Genomic DNA, 24,427 nt, shown 5'->3' on the forward strand with positions numbered 1-24,427 from the left:
AGCTATTTGTTCTCCTCCTTTTGGTTATGTAGGAGTGGGAGAGGTGCCAGATATTTATCTTGATTTGCAGCAGGCATGCAATCGCATACAATGCTTTTCTGCTTTAGCTCTGTATAGCTTCGGGAGATTAATTCAAATGCAGAAGTCTGTTTGGATTTTAGTAATTCATTGAATATGCTGAGGCTGGGCAGAGGGAGCTAAATGGGCAGGGAGGGGCTCTGCCCAAACTGATAGCACTCATCCAGTGGCCAGAAGAAAGCTTTTAAAATTGCTTATGCTGTGTTACAGTACAGGACATAACAGTTATTATTCTGGCCAAAAGGGACTTTTAAAGCTATTAGGATAAACAGCTCACACAGCTGTGGCAGGTGCGACTGTCTTAGGCAATGCTTTTCTCAATGCAAGTTTTGCTGCACGCAGCCGGGTATCCCGGAGGCACCCGTACAGTTTTCGGTTAGAAATTGTTGTTGCTGTCCCCTCTTCCGTCTCAGTTTGAGTTACAACCCACATAGAAGGGGGGTTTGTTGTGTGAACACCTGCTTGCAGAGCCGGTGCAGGCATCTTAACTGCAAACTGGCAAAGTCCGACTCAGAGCTGCGCAGAGAGCGTGGAAATAACTGAAGAGGAGCAATGCTGAGTGTCGGTCCTGGCTGGGGCTCTGTAAGGTTAGAGCTTATTATTTTGGGGAGAAGCGAAGGGGCAAATCCTAAAGATGGCCTTCTAAGTGCTTGAGTAGATACGTAGACATAGACTTAATATGATTTAACATTTATGGGTCCATATGCCTGGGATTTTCCATCTAAGCTAAGTGCAGTAAATGTACTGGATTGGTCATCTGGTTTGGGCTCCTGCATGAGATCATCAGCTGCTTCTCTCCCCTGAGCCTAATTGGGACCTCTGCTATTAGAAGTGCTGGTAATTAGACAAGGATCCTGCCTCCCTAAGAGATGAAGAGTAAGTGCTCTGCAAGACCTGGCTTTCTTTAGTGCCAAGGACAACAGGACAGTAGGATCTGTTTAATGCAAATGGTAAAAGTCTGGCTCTCTTATCCAAAGAAAGAAAAGGATGCAAAGGAGTGGGGATAGTATTGTGTCATTATATACTAAATAAACTGCTCGCCCTCGCCACTGCATCAGTGATGAGGGAAAACAGCTTTTTTTTTGCCAGATTGGGCAGAGACCAGCTGATCTGGAAGTGTTCTGCATAAACAGCTTGGGCAAGAATGTAGGTGGAGAGAGGCTGGGACCTGGGTGAGCTGTAAAATTACAGTAATTTCTGTTGCATCATGCCTTGGTTATCTCTTACAATTAGCACAAAGGCACATCCTGAAGAAGCAAGCTAGGAAAGAGTTTTAATTTTGTTAATGGGTGCAGGTGCTATTTTTACCTTCTTTCATTCTACCTTTGATAAGACCAATATATGGCCTTTGTTTGGGGATAGAAGGAGTGGGTTTTGTAGAATTGTTGTGGTTTAATCCCAGCCAGCAACTAAGCACCATGCAGCCGCTCACTCACGCACACACACCCCCCCCCAGTGGGATGGGGGAGAGAATGGAAAAAAAGGTAAAACTCGTGGGTTGAGATAAGAACAGTTTAATAGAACAGAAAGGGAGAAACTAATAATGGTAATAATAACAATAATAAAATTACAATAATAATAATAAAAGAATTGGAATATACAAAACAAGTGATGCACAATGCAATTGCTCACCACTCACTGACCGATGCCCAGTTAGCTCCTGAGCAGCGATCTGCCCCACTCTGGCCAACTCCTCCCAGTTTATATACTGGACATGACGTCCCATGGTATGGAATACCCCTCTGGCCAGTTTGGGTCAGCTGTCCTGGCTATGTCCCCTCCCAACTTCTTGTGCCCCTCTGGCCTTCTTGCTGGCTGGGCATCAGAAGCTGAACAATCCTTGACTTTAGAGTAAACACTTCTTAGCAACAACTGAAAACATCAGTGTGTTATCAACATTCTTCTCATACTGAATCCAAAACACAATGCTGTACCAGCTACTAGGAGGAAAATTAACTCTATTCCAGCCAAAACCAGGACAAGAATGTATCTGTGTAGTTACAAATGTCATCATTTTTGCTCCAGTAAAAAACAAAAAGTTACTATACTGGTTGGTTGGTTGGTTTTGGTTTGGTTTTTGTTTTTGTTTTTTCCTGGTAGAATTAAGGAAACAGTTTATTTTTAACTTCTCCAAACTTGCAGTCCTGAAGACACTGGTTATTTAACATCTTCAGTTATTACACAGTGGTCAGTTATTCATGCTTTCTCATGGCTTATATGTAAAATAGCAAGTGGGTAGCTTTCTGCTTTACAGGATTGTTAGAAGTTAAAGCATGGTTATTAAATTGTGTGTATTCCTTTTAGTACAAAGTTTAGGATATTTCAAATAGGTCAAAAGTACTTGATGTTCTGGGTGTTTGGAGAAGCAATTAAACGTGTCTGCAGCTGTTCCAACCTGCAGCTGAACTGTCAGCTAGGTAGAGGCATCTAAGTACTTGTCTAAGGCCCTGAAATGCTTTTTAAAAATTCCCCTCCTGTTAAGCTTAATGGAATAAGAAAAATTAATTCATTTTCATTTTTTATCATCTGAATTTCTAAACAGGCAATAAACTGTGGTTTTGTTCTAGAAAGGAAGGAATTGCTGGAAGTTGAGCAAGTTTCACTGCTTTTTTTTGTCAAAACTGTAGTAACTTTATCATACAAAACTTGCAGTTTCCTATATCTTTTGTTTCATTCTTAGTCTAGTTTTAGCTTTCTGAAAATCATATTTCCAGGTGGGAATGTGCTGCTTTTAATGGTCTGAGAATGCTGAACGGGTAAGATACTCTTGAGTCCAAAGTATAGAAGAAGCTAGGAATGATTATTTTCCTATTTATTTCTTGGCATCAGTTGAAAAGACACTTAATATCAAGCAGTACCTGCAGTCCATGCTGTTACACTCGTTGCTGATATTGGTTGAATTACCTTAAGGACTGTTGAGTTACCATTTCAGGCCTTTTAATTCTTAATGTGAAATACTACTTTTTATTTAAATTATGGACTTGCTGAATGAGGGAAGCTAAACGTTTTCTTAAAGGTGGTTTTGTTATTTAGTTCAGCTTTGTGTTTAGGTACAACATGCATACCCAGCCACTGGGGCAATAAAAATCTTTGTATCAGACTACTAAACATTTTAAAATAATGTCAGATGTATATTGGTTTTGGCTGTTCCTTCCTCTGTAGTCGGGGCGGGGGGTTATAGTTGATCAGGATTCGGATAGACATTTAGATGTTTTAAACTTAATATGAGTGCATTACACTTGTCTTTCAAAAATGACAGCTTGTATCCTACTGGCCTTTTTAAATACACCCCAGGGAAGAGGAGTTTAAAAGCCAAGGAGAGAGGGCTCATACTTCACCAGAGCAATGCTAGGTATTTTAGCAAATTATTAATGAGAATTTGCAATATGCTTTTATGGTTTTTTTTTAATTACCTCTTAGGAGTGTAGCAATAGATGCTCTGTTACAGAAAGATGAACTACAGCTTAAAATTTTTGTGAGAGATACCTAGCAGTGTTGCTGTTCTGCAGGTGACACTTCCATTAATTGGAAACCCGCAGTGCTTGATGTTGTAATTACTTTAGATTTAATATAGTTACTGAGTATGTGTAGATCTTACTGAAAACTTAAATTCATCAAAATTCTTTCTGGCTTAACTGGTGAGGGTACGTGCAACAGCTTGAAGAAAAAAAGCAGCAAATAAAATTATAAACATTTTTCTCTCTGTAAGATGGATTTGTATTACATGTCCATAAATATTGCAAGTATTTTAAAAAAAATGAATTTATGAAGGGTAATCTAAGGTTGGGTAAAATCTACTCCATGGAAGCTGAAGCTGGAAGAGAAATTACTTTGGCAACAATTCCTCTAAGTCAGATTCTTTCCCAGCAGATACACTCAAGTGTCTTCTGGACTACTCCTTGAGAAATCCCTGCAACTAAAGATGCAACAATTAAATTTATAATCAAAATCTGATGTTTTAATTTTGCTCGCAGAAACACTGGATTCAAATAACCTGCTAAAGTGATATTAGCGGTATGCTGGCTGTAACTTGATTTCAAGAGCAATTTTAGTTGTTAGAAACAGCTATTAGTTTTAGTTTATGTTAGTGACCGAAGCACAGATGATACAGTGATTTAGAGAAAGTTTCCTCTTCCAAATGAGTGGGGTTCCTCTTTCTTCTCTTGTATCTGGGTTTCATAATACAGAGAAATTTGGGGAGGGGTAGGGAGGACTGAGGAAAAACAGTAATTGGTCCAGAAAACTACATCTCTTATTAAAGTCAATGTCTTTTTGAAGTTACACAACTTCTGTTTTTCTTCCAAAGAAAGAATGTAAATATTTCATAAGTAGCCATGCATGTTCCTTACTCCATTAAGATAGAGTCTTTTCCAGAAATTACATGATTTAATTGGCTTTGGTTCTATAAAACATGTTACCAGAAACACCATTGTTTTAAATGTGTACTTTCTCGCAGAGTGGATGTTTTATGAGAACTGCACTCAATATCCACAAAATAGCAAAGGGTTTGGAGAAATAAGTGGTAATTGGAAATAGGCATCAAAGGAGCTACAAAAAAAAGGTGTCCTAGCTTGATTTTTACTATTAGGGATGTATCTTTTGGGGAGCAATCTTTGGATGAGCAATTTCCCTGGCAGGAATGAGAATATCTGTCCCAAAATATCCCTAGGGAGTGAATGAAAAATTCATGAGGCAAAATGGAGAAACAAAACTTTTCCTTGCAAGGGAGCACCCCTTAACAGTATTTTTGTGAGATGAGTCTGTTAGAGAAGAGCTGTACCTAGGAAAGAGATGAGAAAGCCTGCAAAAATAGACTAATACTTTAGATTTGATGTCTTACTGAAGTATTTGCTGAAAAAAAGTACAGTTGGGAATTTTGCTGTCTCTATGGGAATGTCTTACAGCTATATTTAGGAAAAGTAAATTAAGCTTACTCTCCTCAGATGAGCAAGGTTTTGGTAAGGCTTTGGTTTGGAGGTATGGTAGTATTTTTGAGAGGAAAGAGAGCAGAATTTCTTCTACATTTGGGGTTCGTGAACCACTTGTCTCATACTTTTTACAAGTCAAAAAAGAGTACCAAAGCTGTCACCTATGTTTGAGTCAACCTGTTTGCGGCAGGAGGCAGAAAGAAACTCAGATTAATTTCACAACCTCAGGTTGTGAATTTGGTCATTGGGGGAAAAATCCCAAACATTTATTTATTAAACAGAACAAACTTGAAATGAGCCGATCGTAGATAAGGTGCTCGACAATATTTTTTCGGTTTGGATCACACTTTGACTTGAAAAATTAATGGATTGGAGAAAATATGTGCGGCAGACGGGTGGCTTGGTGTTTTATACACTGCACGGTGCCTGTAGAGCACTGAAGAAGGGGCTTTTACAGCTCTTCAGTAACTTCATACTGATTTCGTGGTATAACTCCTCAAGGAAACTGCGGGCAGGGGCTGCAGAGACCGTGTGTGTGTGTGTGTGTGTGTGTGTCTGTGCCATGTGTGAGTGTCCGTCTGTCTGTACATTCATGCCATGCGTAATAAGAAAACACGCTCTGCAAAAGTGCTTTTCTTTAGTTTGTTTTTCACTCTTTTTTTGTGTAATCAGCATTGGTTCAAAGACTGGTTTTTTTATTATACCAGCTTTTAATTAAATTAACGTTTGGGGAAAACTGTTAACTGCTTTGGTTGTGTGATGGCTTCAGATGCCCGTGCATTGCTTGCTTGTATCTTCTTTTCCTGTGTTTTAGCTACTTGGCATTTGGTGAGTTGTTCTTTTCTGCCTTTCCCACCATGTTACATGTAAGCACAATCCAAGGCAGAGCAGATCGGATACTGTACATATTTTTGCTCCATAAACACATGCTTGTTTACATTTGCTTCATTGCCGTTTTGACTCTAATCCTCTTCCAATGCCAGAGGGTATCAGCCATGACTAACAAACTCTGAGATACTGCCATTTTGACCCCATGTGCTGCTCGTGTTTCCATTTGTTTGTTTCTCCTTTGCCTTCCCTCCCAAGTATTTAACAAATTATTATTAAATGTCTTCCAGGATTTAAGAGGCCAACCTGGGAGCAATTCAAAAGAGTCAAGATACACGAACATATGTTCTGGTTATTAATTCTGTTTGTTACTTCACGGTTGAAGACAAACTTAAGTGCTGAGTCCTTGTTCATTAGTGCTGCACATAAAATGAAATAAGACAATCCCCCTTTTTGTGAATAGGTCTTTTTGCTGTACCAAATTCAGTTCTGATTGACTGTTGCAGCTTGATTGTAAGCTGCTACTAATATTTGGCAAAACCTTCTTAAAATAAACCTTCTGACATGTGCAATTACTGCTCACTTACAGCACCCTGCAGCAGCTCAGCATTGCAGATTTTGCATCTTTTAAACTTCCAGGTCTTTGCTGATGCAGCTTCAAAAAACCGTGACGTTACACCAACATTGCAAATGCATCAAATTCTTTTTATCAGCAGAAAAGGCCGGTTTGGATTCATAGGTCACATCTGCTGGTGAACTTTGTGCAGTCTGCCTTTTTTTTTCCTCTCTTTCTTTTTTTTTTTTTTTTTTTTTTTTTCCTCCCCCCCCCCCTTTTACTAGAAGAAAGGTTTGTTTGTTGGCCGCCCGCTCGGGGTGGGACAGGAATGTAATGCATGCACAGACTGCGCAGTATTTCCTGTTCAACTGCCGCTCCAAACCTCGGCGCTGGGAAAATCTCCAGATTGAGCAGCTCAGTCCTTGCTCAAACAATGAAGAAATGCTGCAGCTTCTGAAATGCTTTGATTTTATTTTTTTTAATTTTTGTTTTTACAGAAAATGTATTTTTTAAAGTGAATCTTCATGGTGCGCTACTGCTTTAAATATATCAGATTCTATGGATATTGCTTCTACACTATTATAGATTACTGTGGCTGGGACTAAACATTAAACTTGCTGAAGCACTATAGGTATGGAGAGATGGCTCCACAATGTCACTGCAAATAGTTACGTTTATTTTGTAGCATAATATATCACCATAACGTTGCCTGCGGGGTTCAGTTAGCTTCGTTTTCCATCCAGTTAAAAACGGTAGTAATCTTTTGGTACTGGAGCTACTTTTGTGTTATTTGCTGTATCTTATTTTGCCCTTAAGCTGTTTTGAAGCGTCGCTTTTGCATTGCATGAGTTTTACTTCAGAAGGGAAATACTTTGTTTTAGCAAAAGGAAAAAAACTTTGATCGTTTCTGCCAACAAACACTAAACTCCGGTGCCGCAACCTTGCCTTGTGTGAGGTGTGAAAGTGAGATGAGGGGGTTTATTTCTTTTAATTTTCTTATCTTTTTTTTTTCAAGTGGTTCTGGTCCTTTGTACGTGGGGCAGCTCTGTTACCATTTCAGACCACCAGCTGATGGAAGAGTGGCTGTGGGGTGTGGCTAGCTATTTATTTTATTTACTGATTTTAGTTATTTTTTTAAGCAGATCTGTGTTTTGAGATTTTATATCCATAGGCACCTCTGGAACGTATGAAGTGCTGTGGCTTTTCTCAAAAAAAGCCAATACTAGGAAAAGGTCCAACTGTGAACAGTGTGCCTATGCATATACGTGTGCATATACACATTTAAAAAAAAGGTCGTATATCCTTGTAGCACCTTTTTTAGTGTGTTCAGCAGCTAGTTAGTCCTATGTGAAAAGAAAGCGAGCGTGCACAGGTCAGCCTTGAAGACCAGGGCACCCCGTTACGGGCCTTTGGTCCTCGGTTCTTGATGCTCTCTCCCACGATGCCACGTGCTGACCAGGTGGATGGATGCCAGCGCAGGACAGGTACTGAGCACAGCTCGGGCTCTCCTCGGGCTCAGAGGAGAACCCAGGTAAGGCTGGATGGGCACATTTTGCCTCCTGTTTTAATGATGTCCAGCTCTTTACATAGCAGGCAAAGGTACAGCAGCTCCCTGGCTCGTTTTGCTGGAGGAGTTACTGGAGTGCCACTGGAGGTGGACATCTCCTAACTTCTCCTTTGTATTCTCATCCATCTTCTGTCCCTGGCTGTTCCAGCGGCAAGCGATACAGGCACAAAAATGAAAGTGCTAAGTGTTAATTAGTTCCTTCCTGGATCACAAGGAGACCTACTTTTCAGTCCTTTGGAGATACAGATCTACATGTGCTGCTTTTCGAAATTGGAAGTGGTCTCGGTGTAGCCCTGTTAGCTTGTCAAGCACTGGAGCAGGAAAGGAGATGGCCAAAATCTAAGCTGTTTAATTTGAACTTGAAGGTATTTCACTCAGAACGTAGTTCAGTAGGTTAATTAGGTTGTTAAAACAGTTTTTAACTTCTCAGCTTCATTAGGAAATGTGGATGCCCCTGAAGCAGTGGATCTGCCTTCAGTCTTTGAGCTGAATAAATGCAAGGAGTTGGGCTCTGACAGATGCATTTCTTTTAATGTAGTATTTCCTAGTAGCAACCCTCCTAGCTTTTTGAATACTGCAACACTGCAAGACAGCTCAGGTGTTTAAGTTATAGCTTATGAGAGAAGCTGACACATATGAAGGTATAACCTGCATTTATATGTATGTCCGACCAAACCTCAGTGTGCAAACTGAAGTGTACCAACTGCTTTATGGTTTTGGAATTTGCCTTGCGATCCGTTGGGTTTTTGTGCTGTTTTGAGTTTTTTCATGGTTTCTTATCCCTGCTTGTCAGTTAAGAGGCTTCTGTGTACAGTAGCTGTTTTTAACATTTACTAGCTGTTTCTCATGATGCATCACAGCCTTGTACAGAGAGCAGTGCTGAGTTCTCAGTTGTGTATTAAAAAAGTGACTTCAGAATTTCACTAGTTTTGATCCTTAGGAAATGAGCATCCAGTAACCAACAGCAGGTATTTAATCCACCCAGATTTGAGGACTGTAATAAATAATTTATGTAGGGTAAAAGAAGTTTTTTGCTTTAAGCTGCTGCAACAAAAACATTTCCAAAGCTTTGTTTGTTTAGGTAGAGGTCTGTTTTTTCTTTGTACCGCTTTAGCTGTCTTGAATTAACATTCATCCCGATGATTTTTCTCCTTTTGTCCTAGGTACTACATGAAAGTATATTTTTATAGGACTTTCACAGGTATGGAAAGCAAACTGTAGTGTTCTGATATCTACTAGATAACTTCTCTTTGAATGAGACAAGCTGTTCTTGTGTAACCATTTGATGTTAGCATACAGGTGCAACCTCTGAGTTTGTTTTCCAAAACATCATGGAGTGGGTTAATAAGACTAATGTTCAGTTTCTCCTAAAATTCCTAAAAGTTCATAAATCATATTGACATTTTTTGAGATCCAAGTGCAGTGACCTACTATAAATAGATTAAAGTGAAATAAAGAAGAGATTATCTCAAAACTAAAAATAAGTTACTTGGTTATTTTTCCTCCATGTCCACACCTGTGTTACGTATTTAAGCTTTTATTTCTTGGCCCCTAGCCATGCGATGAGCTCCATTCGGAGCAGATTACTAATGCAGTGTATGGGAAAGGGTTTTGTGGGGAGGGGGAGTTAAATGTTTTGGAAATATTTTTCTTTCACTAAACTAGTCGGGGATCCTTCCCTTCAAAGAAATAATGCAGTGGAAAAAGCAAAACCTTAAGTTTATTTAATTATGTTTTTTGGGGGAGAGAAGTTGCCAGCTTCAGTTGAAATGAAGATAATCTGGGGTATGTCATGCTGAATATAAACAGAACAATTTGCTTGGGTTGTACATGTTTGAAGCTTAGACCAGTTGTGGGCGGTTGTTTCAGGTATGTGACAGTGCTGTTATTCCTATCTTTTCTGCAAAGTGTATGTGGAAGACTAAACCTTTTGATGATAAACTGCAAATGGCATTTAAAACCAAAGTTATATGGGCATCACGTGCAGATTTGGCACCAAGTATTGTAAAATAATTTCTATCCTGGTCAATAAATCACAAAAATAGGAGCTGTATAAGTAAAGTTATAAACCGTTTCTAGCTTGAGTCGTGTAGCATATAAAATTTTATTTTTCTGATAACATCAGATACAGCCTCTTAAGAAGATTGAGAAATTGTGCATCTCTAATCATGTACAAATTTCAAAACTGCTTCCTTTTAAGGAAAGGCTTTGTTTAATACTGCTTTATTCTGACTTGCGTCTTTCCATTTTGTATTATAAACAAACTTGTTAGCAGAGAGCTCACGATACACAGATGTTCATTTTATTGCATTTAGCAAGTTCATCTGTAAGCGCACAGAAAGTCTCTTCATTACCCAGTTTATGTTATTTGGGAGAACTGGCTATTGCATTCATTTAATTAGGAAAAAAAATCAGCGGTAATTAGCTCACTCATGCGCTGCAGAGGGATGGGCTGGATTAGGAGCCCTCCAGTCGTCCCACAGTGGCTTCCTGCAGCAGCAAGGGGTTTATTGTACAAAGGCTGCACAACAATCTGGTTTTGTAATTTCACACAACTACAGCAAAATTTGATGAGAGAAGCCCTGAACTAAACTTTTTTTAGAATACAGGGCGTGAGGGAAAAGCTTTTTCTTTACTACGTGACTTGTGCTCCTGTTGAAACTGTCCTGGTGGGAGAACAGCAGCACAACCCTTCTGCCTCCAAAGGATGGTTTGAGTGAAAGGTTTGAAAAGATACTGTAGATTAGCATGCTCTTGTATAAATTCCTATTATAACATTTGTCTGTAATATTTGGGGTTTGTTGTTTGGGGGTTTTTTTTCTTCCTGTTCTATTCGTATAACCACCCAGTATGGTTGTGTATATTCCATCTAAGCTTACGTGATTGCAGTAATTTATTTTAAAACTTGCCTTTATCTTTAACCGTGCGCCCCCCCGCCCCCAGCTTAGTAATGCTGTGGGTTCAGTTAGGACTTACCAGAAGACCTCAATAAGCACAGTTCTGTGGACCATTGTTGGATTCCAGAAACTTGCAGGCAATTCAAGAATTAACTTACCCGCAAGCAGCGGGTAGCACACAGGTTACGAGCAATGAGGCTTGTCATTAGAAATAGCATCTGGAAATTATAGGTGAGACTGTGTTTTCAAATCGGGGGAAATCTGCACCAAAGGGACTTCCCTCCTAGGTAGGAAGAGCTGTGCTCCCATTTCTGACCCTGTCTGCAGATAATCTTTTAGAAATTCAGATAATTTGACAAACTGCTTTGCTGAAGGCTCTTGCAGACCTCCATGAGATCCCTGGGGAAGAAGTTACACGGGGATCTGTGCGGTCTTCTTTTCAGTGTAGCATTAAACCATATGGAAACGGGAATAAGGAAATAAGGTGACAAAATTTGTAAGGGTAAGGGGTGTGTATTTGTGCATGTATATGAATGTGTGTGCATATATGTGCACCTGTATATAGATTTAAAACTTAACTGTGAAGAGTTGTAGGAAGGCAACAGGATTTTGAATGACTGGTCTCTAAAGTAGCAGATGAAATTAAGTGTAGATAGGTGTGAAGATTGCTTCATGGGAAGAGATAAGAATTCTTGGCTTATATTTGCTGTGATGCCTGAAATACCTGCTAATGAAGAGATCTTGGTGTTATTGATAAGATCGTCTGAAAAATGACATTAGCCCAACGTTCAGTTGTTGTAAAACTCAAGATAGTAGGAATTATTAGAAAACTAAGAGAACAAAGCATTACGTGGGTGTATAAATTCATGGTGCTCTTCTTTCATACTGGATATTGTGTGTGGTTCTAGTCTCTCTCCTGCTCAAAAATGTGAATTAGAGACGGTACAAAGATCAGACACAAGGAGGGTCAGAGTTATGAAATCAGCTAAACTGTTGACCGAGCTGTGGACCTTCTTGCCACAGGATATTTTTGCCTCTAAAAGTTGGTGTAGGTTCAAAATGTGATGGGACAAAGTCATGAAAGAGGAATTTGTTGCGGACTGTTAGATACGCAGTTGATGCCTTCAGGTAAGGAGGTCCTTGAAGTGCAGTTAGAGTGTACCTGGGGTGGTGATGTAAGGTAAAGTATTGCTCCGGTCTTGTGTGGTTCCTTTCTTCAACTCTTCTGCAGATACCTGCTGGTTACAGTCTTCTCTGCTTTCATGGATAACATGCTTTTGTATTGTGAAGTTGTTTTGCCTGGGCTTTTTTGGTACGCAGTGTTTATATGTTTGGTATGCAGTGTTCAAGATGTAAAAGGTCGCTTGAAGTTGTCTTTGGCATTCAGTGGTGATAGGGGTAATGAGTATAGTACTTCTGTGGATGTCATAGGAAATCAAGGTTGTAACTCCCAAAAGATGGAGGGGAAAAAAAAACAAAAAGTCCTCTCAATTCCTTGTGCTGGATGCTGCTCAGACTTGGAGTTTAGATAATTCAGCTTACCATTCCAGTTTCATTACTGCCTGGGCTTACCTATAGGCTTTTAAGGAGCGCCAAGTTTTGTCCTCTGCAGTTCTTTTTTTCTCTTTAAAATTTGCTGGCATCCAGAATACCCAAATTTATAGTAGTGATTCAGTATTAATGCTTCTTTACACCTTTAGAGTTACAGTTGTTACATTTGTACTGTCACTGCTTCAAGAAAAGCAAATCTAGCAAACAGCACACGTATTGCATGTGGTCCTGTGTCACTAAGGAAGGAGAAACTATTTTCTGTGATGCACAACACTGTCATAGTTGCTAAAAATGAGATATGGTGCATATCTTTTCTACGTATGCAATACCTGTGTGTGTTAATATAGCATGGCACGTGAAGCCACTTGAGAACTTCTGTTCTTTACTGCATCCGAAATTAGAATTTATTGAGTCACAGTAAAGCCTCTATAATATATCATTAAAAAAAACGGATCTCTTTAAAATAGCATCTAAATTAGTGGAAAGACCTATTTGAAACACCACTACATTATGAATGGCAAAATTGCCAAGATGAAAAACAACATAAAGGATTGTTTTTCCTAGAACAAATATTTCATGAAGTACGAGTGGACAGATTTCAAATGTAGTTTTATCAAGCAAAACAAGTATTCTTAAAAGATTTGAACAAAGCAGTAGCTTTTATCTGAGATTTTTGAATGTTTATTTAGACTACTTGCTCTGTTTACTGCCTCTTTCTATCCTCTAGGTAGAAAAGATACAAGTTTTAGTTCTTAAATGGTTGTGTTGTTCCTGTTGATCTGCTGTGTAGCTGAGGCTGTAAGTTATGAATTTAAAAACACTGCTGTAATTCACACCTGATGGAAAGGCTTGCTCAGAGCAGCAAGATGCGAACAGATTTGAGGAATCACTAGAGATGAGTTCAAGCATCTCTTGGCCACATGCATCTTTTTAAAGCCATAGCCATCAGAGCCCATGCAGCATCCCTGCTTTCACTCCTCTCCGTTAAATGCTGTAGTTGTTACTGGGCAGAATTTCTCTTGAAAATTTGCGACTTTATCCTGTAATCTGTTAATATGGCTCTTTGCGAGTCCAGACCATCCATTGTCTGATCTTCAGCATTACGAGGTTTGGGGACAAACATGATGTGGTTTAGGTAAATTTTTGCTTTGCATGCTGTTTGTATTCATTAACCTCCCCAAGACTAAGCTCAGAAGTACTGTGCAACATTTCTTATGCAAACATTTGGTAATTAGTTTTTCTTGCTTAACACGAACTTTTTATTAACTTTATAGAAATGGATTCAGTGTTGAAGACCTACCTCAGACCCAGCCTAGAATATAAACTGGACTTTATTATAAATTGTAGTCTTGGCTTTGGGAGGACTATTTTATGCATAAAAATTGTTTGCAGAATGAAGTTTAATGTTACATTCTTGTACCTTACAAAGTCCAGGAAAAAAAAAGCTTATGATAAATGCTGTGTAAGAGCATTTCTATTTTAAGCATTCAAATGTGATTATTTGCTGTCATATTCTTAAGTAGAGGCTAAAAACAAAATACAGATTCTTAGGAAGGTTTTGGTGGCACTAGCTGTAGGGAACAGGGCACACAGCATTGCGCTTCCCATTCTAATTTCATCATATTTCAGTGTTTAAGGTCAGAAAGGAGTTCTCCTTGCCTGGATGATATTGCAACAAACTTGTTTGTGCTTGCTTTCTTGAGTGCTGTTTTGAAAAAGTCCTTCATAGCTGCACAAGTATCCTTTGGGGATTTCTAAAGGCATGTTTCTTCAAATTTGTTGCAAACAGAATGTGACATTTTGAGAATGAGTCTTTTACTGTAACTTACACCACCAAAGGCCAGAGTTTTGCATATGTTTTCTGTTTAACTGGAGTATTGAAAAGCAGTGTTTAGATTGGTTTCAGTCCTTAAAGTAATGAAACACTTCCTTAAACACACAGACATGCACAAAACTGTGCACAATTCTGACTTTATTCTGTTATCTGAGCACTTTGTAAATGGTGAACGTTTATAAAACCCATTTAGTTTTTGATACGGGTATACTTTCCTCTTCATAGCAACTAATAACTGAACCTGAGCATTGCTCACTCCCTTAAGGTGGAAAAATATTTTGGTAAATGTGGAATTACATACGATATGGAGAACAGAAAATTACTGTTGGACACTTTGCAAGTGCTTTGAGAGGAGAAAGTATTGATGTCTAGCTTATGCTGACTGTACAGAATTGGAGGATTTTGTTTATATTTTCAGAGAGTGGTTGGAAGTTCACTCAAAATCTGCACCATGAGGCTTTCTTGTCAAAGCACAAGCGTGTACCTGCACACCCTCTGACTGCAGAGCGTGATGGTATCCATTAAGTCTTCCAGGAGAGATGTGTTCCATTTGATACACAACTCTTCTTTCACTGAAATTTTCTTTATATATTAATAATTGTATTATTTGTATTTCTGTTACCAATTGCCTTGATGCACTTGATATATTTGTAATATCAGGAGGAAGGTAGATGTATGTGGCAGTTCCCTAATAATCTGAGAGAGGAGGAAAGATGGGGAATTACATATTGATGTTTGCAGTGGGACTTAGGAAGATTTTCACTTACCCTCTAACTTTGGGATGGCAGGAGTGTTTTGTTCCTTCTAATGCAGAATGTAAATAAACTATGTAGTGCATGGATAGCTATTAATCTGCTTGGTGCTACAACTTTCACAGCATCCTTTTTTCTCAGTGTAATCCAACTTTTAAAGTTTGCTACCTTAATATGCGCTGCTGCATAGCTGTGAAGAAAAGAATAAAAAATAACTTGTTCAGGCTTGTTTGCATGTATTTTAAATTGCATCATTTGTTGACTCTGAAAAGGAAGCCATTAATCTTTATAGTCTAAGATACTCCTCTGCTTAATGGAGAGGGTAAGTTGGTCCTGGCTAAGGTAAAGCAATACGGCAGAGGGGAGTGCCTGTCTCTGGCAGGGGGTGTGTGGTGGTTGGTTTCTTGCAGTATTCATGATAATAGTTGTGGTAAAGCAGTTATTTACAAGATGCAGATGACATGGTTGTCTCTCATTGTGTTGCCGTGTGATGTTAACAAGTTGAGTATCAATAGCATTCAGTTCCATATGTTGCAGTGGGATAGATAAACATCAAAGAAAAAGGGCTGCGCGAAAGGCCCAAGATGAAAAGGGGTGCACCTGTCTGTCCCTGCCCTGGAAGAGTGCTAAATCTGTCAGGTATTGCACTCTGACGTAGGAAACAAACACTTCTAGCTAACAACAGAACATTAAAATATTTGGTGATCAAATCGAGGGTTACTTAAAATATTCTAAACTTTTTTCCAACTATTTTTTTATGTCTGTGTTCAAGATCTAATTTTCAGGAGTTTGAATCTTAGGGAAATGACTAGATGTCTTATGTGCATTTCTTTTCTCCAAACTGTTGCTTTTATCTACAGTTTTTAGTCTTTAAAAATGCTACACTTGTTTTCATTGAGCTGTATGTAATTTTTTACCAGTTTGTTGGGTTTTTTTTTTCATCCTGGTAGACAAACAAGTTGAAAAGAAAGGCCAGGACTCCTGTTTTATTTAGTAACACCCTCTCCAGACTTGTTCCTGCATTCAATGTTGCAGCTCACCATGCTGCCTCTGTGTGGTGTCTTTTGTCCCCCAGCAACGCTGTCAAGCAGTAACAGAGGAAACTCAGAAACATCTCAGATCTTTTTCTGACCCTTGCAGCAGTTTAAATGTTCCACATATGGTTGTGTATTTGGCTAGAAAATATGCGTGGGCATCAGTAGGCATTTACTGCGTCTCTTCTGTTTTAGATCAGTCCTGTTTGCTTCCTCCGTCCAGAGACGTATTTTAGCAGCAAGGTATTTCATGTCATCTACAGTAACTACTTTGGATATTTCTAGGAAAACTCTCAATGTAGTGTCTTAATATGGCAAGACCTTTGATTGTGCGGAGATCTAGATTGGTTAGTAATAGGCTAACGTCACCGTGTGAGTTTGACAAGGGAAAAAATGTGTTGAAATGGAAGGAAGCGTGTCTCAATATGATGGAAAATTTCTGTGAGGTTATCTTAAGACTTGAAAAGGACTTCTGAGGTAATAACCATGCACCTTAAATTCAGTCATTGTAGTCTGGAAAACTAGGACTGTGCTACATGAATTTATTTTTCTGCTGGTTTGTTTTTTTTTCCTAGTGTCCCAATGTAATATCAGCTTGAAGAAGCAGAGGAGTCGAAGTATCTTTAGCACCTTATTCTGCTGCTTTCGTGACTACAATGTCGAACCACCATCTACCAATAGCACCAGTGCTCTTCCTCCTTTGGTGGAGGAGAATGGAGGACTTCAGAAGGTCAGGCTTTTATCTTATTTTGCTCTCATATGGATCTTTTGTAACTAAGGTTTAACTCTGCGCTTCTGAAGGTTTGTCTTAATAGGTTTCCCACATGGGGAACACATTGAGTTACAGAAGAAATTAATGTTTTGATGGTGAATTGCTAATACTGTCTATTCAGATGCAATTTAAAACTAACCTTTCCATGAAGGGTATTGGCACTACACATTTTGTAAGCAAATAACATTTAAAACCTGAGTAAGACACCAAAAAATGTGGACTTCTCATAAAACTTCAAATGCGGAGTTGTCTCTAGCATCTCGTTCTCTTTCCCAGCTGCAGGAAGATTAAAATCTGTCCACTGGAGCGTAGTGGAACCTCTTTGAATGTCAGTTGAAAGGGTTTTCAGTGACATAAAAACAGTTCAAAGAGGGGGAGAACTGTAATTCTTTGGACCTTTTTTCTAACCCATTCACCTATATTTGATGCACACTTAGTCCAGAGGTATCAGCTTTTGGCCATTTTTCCAGGTTATTAAGTTTTGTTTACTTAAGTCAAATTAATCGATACAAACTTTCAGGACTTCAAAGCATTGAATGTAAGAGCAGCATGTTACTTGCATTGAGTTCTAGTAATTATATTGCTTTGCCATATTCATAAAATCACAACACAAATGATTTTATATGTTCTTTTTAAATCTGATAACTATTGAGAGCATTTGCATTATGAACTGAAGAATTTCAGTTCAATATAGCAAACACAAGAATACCATCTTTTTCATACCATGTTGTTTTTCAGCACTCTCAAAACTCCACTAGTGCTAGTGTTATACTCTTAATCGAAACACCATTCCCCTTGCACTTTTCCAGGATGTTAAGGGATCACAAACATAGGTGTATCCATGATGAGGAATAATAGCAGAAATAGAAATGTCTCTATCTTTTCACCCTTTTGCACTTCACACTAATTTTTCATATTTGATGCAGCTGATTTCTTACCTACCTTGTCCAATCCATTTTATTTTGTTTCGAATTTTTCTGGTTATGTTTGAATTCTGAAAAGCTCAGGAGAAAGATTAGAAGAGCTGTTTGGTGGGAGAGAGGAAAGGAAAGCAAATGAAAGTGATGGAGACTTAAGAATACATGTGGAGGTAAAGTCTGAACTGCAGCAGTTCATGCTGAAACTGCTCATGCAGAGGTAAAGTGCAGTGAAAATTCCTCTGCCAAGAGGAGGAATTGTATGTGTATTTTTAGACTTCTTTTGCTAGCCAATGTACGTTTTGACTGAAATGAGGCAAATCTAGCCTGGATGTGCTGAAGGGAAAGCTGAGTCGTGTGTAGCATGTACGCGGGTGTTCCCCTGAGAAACAAAAAGAAAGGGAAACTAGTAAAATTTCCCTTTCCACGATGGTAGGGAATGGAAAGGAGACAAAAGTGAGGCTGCTAGCTGAGAGAAAATGGGAGTTCATTAGAAAGAAAAACATAAAGAAAAGAAGAGTTTGTTTTTTCTATAGAAAACATGATTTAAAATGGTCTGGAGTCAGTAGTTTTCAGATTGCATTTTGTAAAACAATTGCTTTCTAAACGTATCTTACTCCTTGAGAGAGTGATTGGATGTATATACACACAATTTTCCATCCTCACTCTATGCTATCTTAGTGAGCAGTTTTGAAGTTGTGCAATACTTGTACAAGAACCCAAGACACAAATCACAGAATCCATAGAATTACCAGACTACAGTTAAATAGAGTAAAAAAGTTCAAGGAATATGTTAAAAAGAATTATTAAAGAGTGCATTTTCTTCAAATAGAATGAAAGGCACTCAGATGCATACAGATCTTTGTAGAAGAAATCAAGTATAGTTAAGCTTTTGGGTAGTTCTTCAGTGAGTGCAAGTAAGTCTGTGACATTTCTATTTTAAATGCAGTATTAAAAACTAATAAGTTCTGTGTGTGTTTTTATATGCTGTTTTTATTTTGAGTGCTAACATTGTTAGTTTAAGTAGGAAATTACTTTGAAAAAGAAAAACAACATTGAAGACTTGGATATATTTGTATATTGTTAGGCTGTCAGGCTAATGCTTTTTACCAGGAGAGCTGTGGTTTAGAACTGTGCAGGCTGGTTGAATTTGATCGAGTTACACTGAGCATCTTGTCTAGATTCAGAAGTGATAAGTAAGTTGGGGGAAAGTACATTCAACAGTGGGCCTCAGTTTGTAAATTGGTGAAATCAAATGTCCAGGAATGACAAAATTACCTGTTTTAGGAAAGAAAAGAAGGCCTGACAACACACTGCTTAAACTCCTCTTCTGTTTGTTTAAAGCTCTTCTGGCGTTATTCTGCCTGCCAGGTTAAAATAGTTTAAATTATGTTGAGCTGCTCTTCAAATGGTCACTTACTTATATCTGCTATCTCTTTTTTATGTTTTATTAATTACTTATCACATCACAGGTGACCTCTGACTGTGGCCCAGTCAGTTCATGTGTTGTGAACCTTTCCTTCAAAAATAGAAAAAGAAAAATGCACAACGATGTTAAATAGTTCCCATTAGAAACTAGTATAAAATGACTTGGATATACTTTCCTTCTGTCTTTACTGTTCAGTAGAGTTGTTACATGAAAACTGGTGACAAAAGACTTCAGAGGAAGGAAAGTAATGGAGAAAGCTTCTGCTGGTCTTACAGGAATTCAGTATTTGTTCTATGTTGCTTCTGGAGTATTCTTGAAGGTGAAGTTGATGTGATAAGCTAACTTCCTTCTAACTAGGAGTCTCAATTCTTTAAATGCTAATCTGTTGTAAAGAAGGGAAAGCAGGGAAGAGTATTTTATAAAGTAATTGAAAACACAGTTCTGAAATTCTGTTTAGAGTAATTGCATTATACGGTTTTATTATTATTATTTTGCTGTATTAGAAAAAATCAGTTTGGTGCTTCAAATGAATCAGTACTTCATTTAGTATTTTACCAAATGATGTGACTTCATTATGCTTGGCAAGTCAAGTGTCATGTCACTCCTTCATAGGATTGGAAGAAACACCAAACTGAGCATGGTTTTGAATAAACAGGGTCTGTCAGCGCTGACTTCTGTTCCATTAGGGGGCAAAAAAGCCCAAAAACTTCCTTAAAGTATTGAGTTCATTTTTAAACCTTCTACTCACAGGGCAGTTGCTTGTCCAAGTGTGACTCTAATACTGGTAATGAATGGTCCATCCTGTCTCTGTAGTTTCAATACAACATTTTTCAATAATAACTTGTATTTACTGAAACTATTTTATATTTGTTTTTCTTAAAATGCGACAGCTTTTTAGTGCAGCACAAAGATGTATTCTAAGATGTAATATCTATTACAGTGGGTATATCAGCCTGTCTGCAGCTTGGATGCCAAGCCAGATGTGTCATTGGGAGCACACAATGTTCAACCTCAAGAAATCCTTGCTAATTTTTTCCTGCCTCCTCAGCAGCAGGCAGCTCACCAACACCTTCCAGCTAGTTCTTTTTTTAGGGGCCGGAGTGTTGGGAGAAGGAAGTGTTCTTTGTTTTCTTCTGAATAATTTAAAATCTCAATTTCTGTTCTTCAATTAGTGACTTGACTTATTTTGTGTATTTTCTGGGTGTGCTTCTGGGTGTAAGTTTGTTTTTGTTGTTTTTTTTTTTTTTTTCTGGGTAAGTTTGTTACCAGAGTTTTGAAGTGTTTGCAGATACAGATTTCATCTGCAGGCTTCGAGGAAGGTGAGAAAAGCTTAGATGCAAACTAGCTCTTTCTTCCCTTTGCTTTCAGTCGTGGTGGGTGAGAGAGCTCTGACACTATTGGCACTTGGCCATTTCACTTACAACCCACTTCCACTAGAGTCATCTTTGCTTTTGTTTCACAGTTAGATCCAAATAGGGCAGATGGCTTGTGTTCAACAAGATGAAGCATGAATGAGGAAAAGGTTTTTTATACTTCTTGGATTAGAGGAGAAGGTCTTGATCCACACTCAGCAGGGAAGAAGACAGAGTTAGAAGAGGGTTTATTCTGGAGGCAGCAGCTGTCCCCACTGCCTTCCCTGTAACAGGAATGAAGCCAGAAAGGTCAAGTCCTTGAATTTCCACCTCACCCATCCTAATCACTACAACAGGTCTCCTTCTCCCTGCTGCTTTTTGCTGCACAATGTCATCTCCAAGGTGATGCTGGAAAGCTGTTTGGATGACCTATTGTCATGTCTCCAACACTCTTGTCTGCTTCAGGGATCTCTGTTTATAACAGTGCAGGAAGAAGGATCTTCTCTATGCCCTATGAATATGGTTCACCAGAGTGAGAAAAACAGCTTGTAGGGAGCACGTTCTTGAGGTCAAAAGTAGTAATTTCTTCATACAAGAGACCTAGAGGAGCAGCATGAGCATGGAGTCTTTGATGGGGAGACTATTAACGGCATGCTTTCCAAACAGACATGGAAACCAGTCACACTCTTCAATGTGGAGGAAGATAATTGAGATTATTGTAAATTATAGTACTCTTTCTCCTGCTTCACCTTTGCCGATCAGAGCAAGAAAATTTTTAGTGTTTGGTTCTGTTGGTCACCATCAGCATGTGGTATGGCAGGTCTGTTTAGAAAACAAGAACCCCCTCTGCATAGCTATGTTTGATTCTGCTCTCTCTGCCTACTCATTCTGACCCCAAAAGTCTTCTATATTAAGAGACAAAGCTCAATATTCCAAGTCAATGAAGAGTCAAATAGTAACTATATTATTGTTTTTGTAAAATATTGTAAAGAACCTATCATGGTCTAGTATAAGCTTTGTGTTAAAGAAACAAATGTGATAAATCTGTTCTTTTGATCAGCTTCTTCTCTAAAGGGGTTATTCTTTAAAATGAAACAGCTCCTTATCTTTGAATACAGACTGTTCTCAAAAAAGCTAAATAGTGTGGCCTGTAACTTGGTGCTCATTGATCCCGTACGTGACTGCAGACAGACAGCATTGATGAACGGACGCAGTACTGAAAATGTTGTGTCTCTCAAACTAAAATTACATAGCTAAGGGAAAAGGTAGGATTTATCATTTCAGCTGTATGTATTGTCCCATGAAAAAATCCTGATTTCAGTGGTTGCACAAATCAGTTCCTGGTTTATCTAAGTGATACAAGGGGGAAATTTTGGCATTCTAGGAATAGCTTTGTCCTATTACCAGCATCAGGAGCTCATGGAAAGACTTCAACAAATGCAGTCATCTGTCATCTATTTCAAACGATACCATTATGACCTATTTCCCTTCCTGTTCCAAGGCTTCAGGAAATGAGACAGGACACTTTCAAAAAGTTTCCCATGGCAGGCTTGTTTTTAAAAAGCATTTGCCTGTTCATGAACACTTATGCTTTACCAGCAGACTCTTGTATTTTATCTTTCTGCTTTTTTTTCCAGTTGTTATCATTACCATTTTGATTTTTGCATAGGTACTTTTAGGGTTCCTCTTAGGAAATTTGCTTGTTTTTCTTGTTTTTTTGATTTAAGAAATTCTGCAAGAAAAACAAAGCAAACAGTAATGCAAGTCCTTCAGCAACTTAGATTCTGGATTCCCATGCAAGTCAGGCTTAACAGTAATACCGTGGGGTGCAGCTCTTTATTCAAGAGATTGCTAAAATAAAAAGGAAGTTACACCACGGTGAGTGCCTCTTGAAGTCTGTGGGAAAACCTGATGTGATACACAGCTATATTTGTGTCCACGAGATCTTGTACCGTAACTGTGGATATGTCTCTACCTCTCATACACTGTTCTTGTCTGTTGACAGAAGAGGAGCTGCGGTTGTATTTTATTCTCTCTACCAGTGAAGGCAAAAAAAGCCTTTAAAAACAAAGCAAAACACAGGTTCACAATCTGTGCTCTCCTTGCCTAGCCATATCCTTGATAACAGTTTGATCACAGGTCAGCTAACCCAGCTGGCACCTACTCAGATACAGTCCTTTCTCAAATGCCCGTGAACTTCAGATGATGTTCCACTAACAGGACCTTAATGTGCTGAATTATACTTTTTTTTCTTTTCTTTTTGCCATTACCTTGACGAAAATTTGGGGTTTGGATCTTACCAGGTTTTGTGTGTGTTTGTTTTTATAGAAATCAGGTACTTTTTAATAAAGCAAACTTCTTGATAGTTCATAGTAGTTGCTGCTCTCTAGCTGCTTCATCAGCTTCTCTGGATTTTGGTCAAACCTCAGTAAAAAGTTCTGCTGTTATAGCAATAAAAAAGAGGATTTTAAAAATAATACTGAATTAATTTTATTTGTCAGTGATGTGTCAATGTTATGTTAGACTCCAAAACAAGTGAGCACAAGACTTTTTAAGCTGGAAGAGGATGTTCTAATGTTGACAACAGCTCTTTCAATAGATAATCAGTCTGCTGGTAGTCACAGCCTGTGTTGTCCAAGTAATTAAAGAATAAAATCATCTACCTAAGCAACATCTGTCCTAGAAGGGTGAGCTTCCTTTTTTTTATGTGCTGTGCCCACCAGGAAAAAAATACTTGTTTTTGATATATTAGAAAGATTAGAAAATACAGTTCCTACTTCCCAAAAAACTCTTACATATTTGAGTTGGTGACTCTGTGACCACGCTTTCTCCATTTGGAAGCTGTAAATGGAAGTGTCTTTGTCTCCATATGTCAGGTCCCAGCATGAAAAGAAAAGGTCAAGTTGGCCAAGACTGTCTTGCCTTTTCCCAAGTACAATACGAAAGTGAGACCATGGGAAAAGCACTGATACTGTTGCCTCTTTCTGGGTGAAGAAAGTGGGATTCCTTGGATTAGTTTATCATCATCGTGTCCTTCTTGGACATTTTACTGTTGCCTAAGTGAAAAAGCTGTTTTTTCTGAGACACTTGTTTCAAGTGAAGTCAACTTCAAGGAGTGGGCTTCTGCCCTGCTACCAAGGTCTGGCTGAGCCTCTTGTCGCTGCAGTGAAAATAGACAAATATACCCATTAGTAGGTCTTAAAGCTGAAAAAGTTACAGTAAATACATGTACTTTCTTATTATCATCTCTTATTAATCATAGCATGGGTTTTACCAGTCCAGCCTCCTAAAAATCATAAATGCCGATACACTAACCAGTCATTTCAGTGACTAAAATGCAAGATCCTGTTTTTATTTTTTTTACCCTGGTTTCTTGAATACTTTGAACTTTTGGTTTAAAATGTTTGAGTGCTACATTTACTGCTTCAGACCTTTGTTCTACCCTTAAAAGCCATTACCCTTACAGTGATTTTTTTTCTTTTTCCCCAGGGTGACCAGATGCAGGTCATGCCTATACCAAGTGTATGTATTTTTATCCCTTTTTCTTTTAATAATTTTCATAACTTTTGCTTTGATTCATCTTATGTTGCAGTCTAACAGGTCTGGTTTGTGTTGCATGTTAACAAAAGGATTTTACGTTCTGTCTGTACTGTTGTATACTCAAGAGATGAATTGAACTGCACGTGTTGTACAGGGACTAAAAGTAGAGTTTCGGTTTTATATGCTTTTGATCTTGCATCTCAGATAAATTAGTTTTTGAATTTTTATCAGTTTGAAAATGCGTGAAGTAGTCTGAAAGTTGAAGTTACTTAGAGATAAAAGGTGACTTACCATCACTATGTGAAACACAGTTACAAAAACCTTTTCCTCTAATTTTTCCCTATATTCCAGTTGCAAATAAGAGTTAGAAACTGCATAATTTCTTTGAAACA

The 24,427-nt window shown here is 38.4% G+C and overlaps 1 protein-coding gene across 3 annotated transcripts in view; it reads left to right on the top strand.

Moving 5' to 3' along the window:
- The window catches only part of CTDSPL (CTD small phosphatase like), an 86,354-nt gene that overhangs the window by 32,787 nt on the left and 29,140 nt on the right, over nt 1-24,427 (top strand). For 2 of the 3 annotated variants that reach the window (XM_075044453.1, XM_075044463.1), the window contains exons 2-3: nt 16,601-16,755; nt 23,985-24,017. In XM_075044453.1, the coding sequence (XP_074900554.1) occupies nt 16,601-16,755; nt 23,985-24,017 (188 nt within the window). The remainder of the gene's footprint in view (nt 1-16,600; nt 16,756-23,984; nt 24,018-24,427) is intronic. The other variant, XM_075044471.1, reaches the window with a different exon arrangement.

This window comes from Buteo buteo, chromosome 2 (assembly GCF_964188355.1).
Source record: "Buteo buteo chromosome 2, bButBut1.hap1.1, whole genome shotgun sequence".
Classification (NCBI taxonomy): Eukaryota; Metazoa; Chordata; class Aves; order Accipitriformes; family Accipitridae; genus Buteo; species Buteo buteo.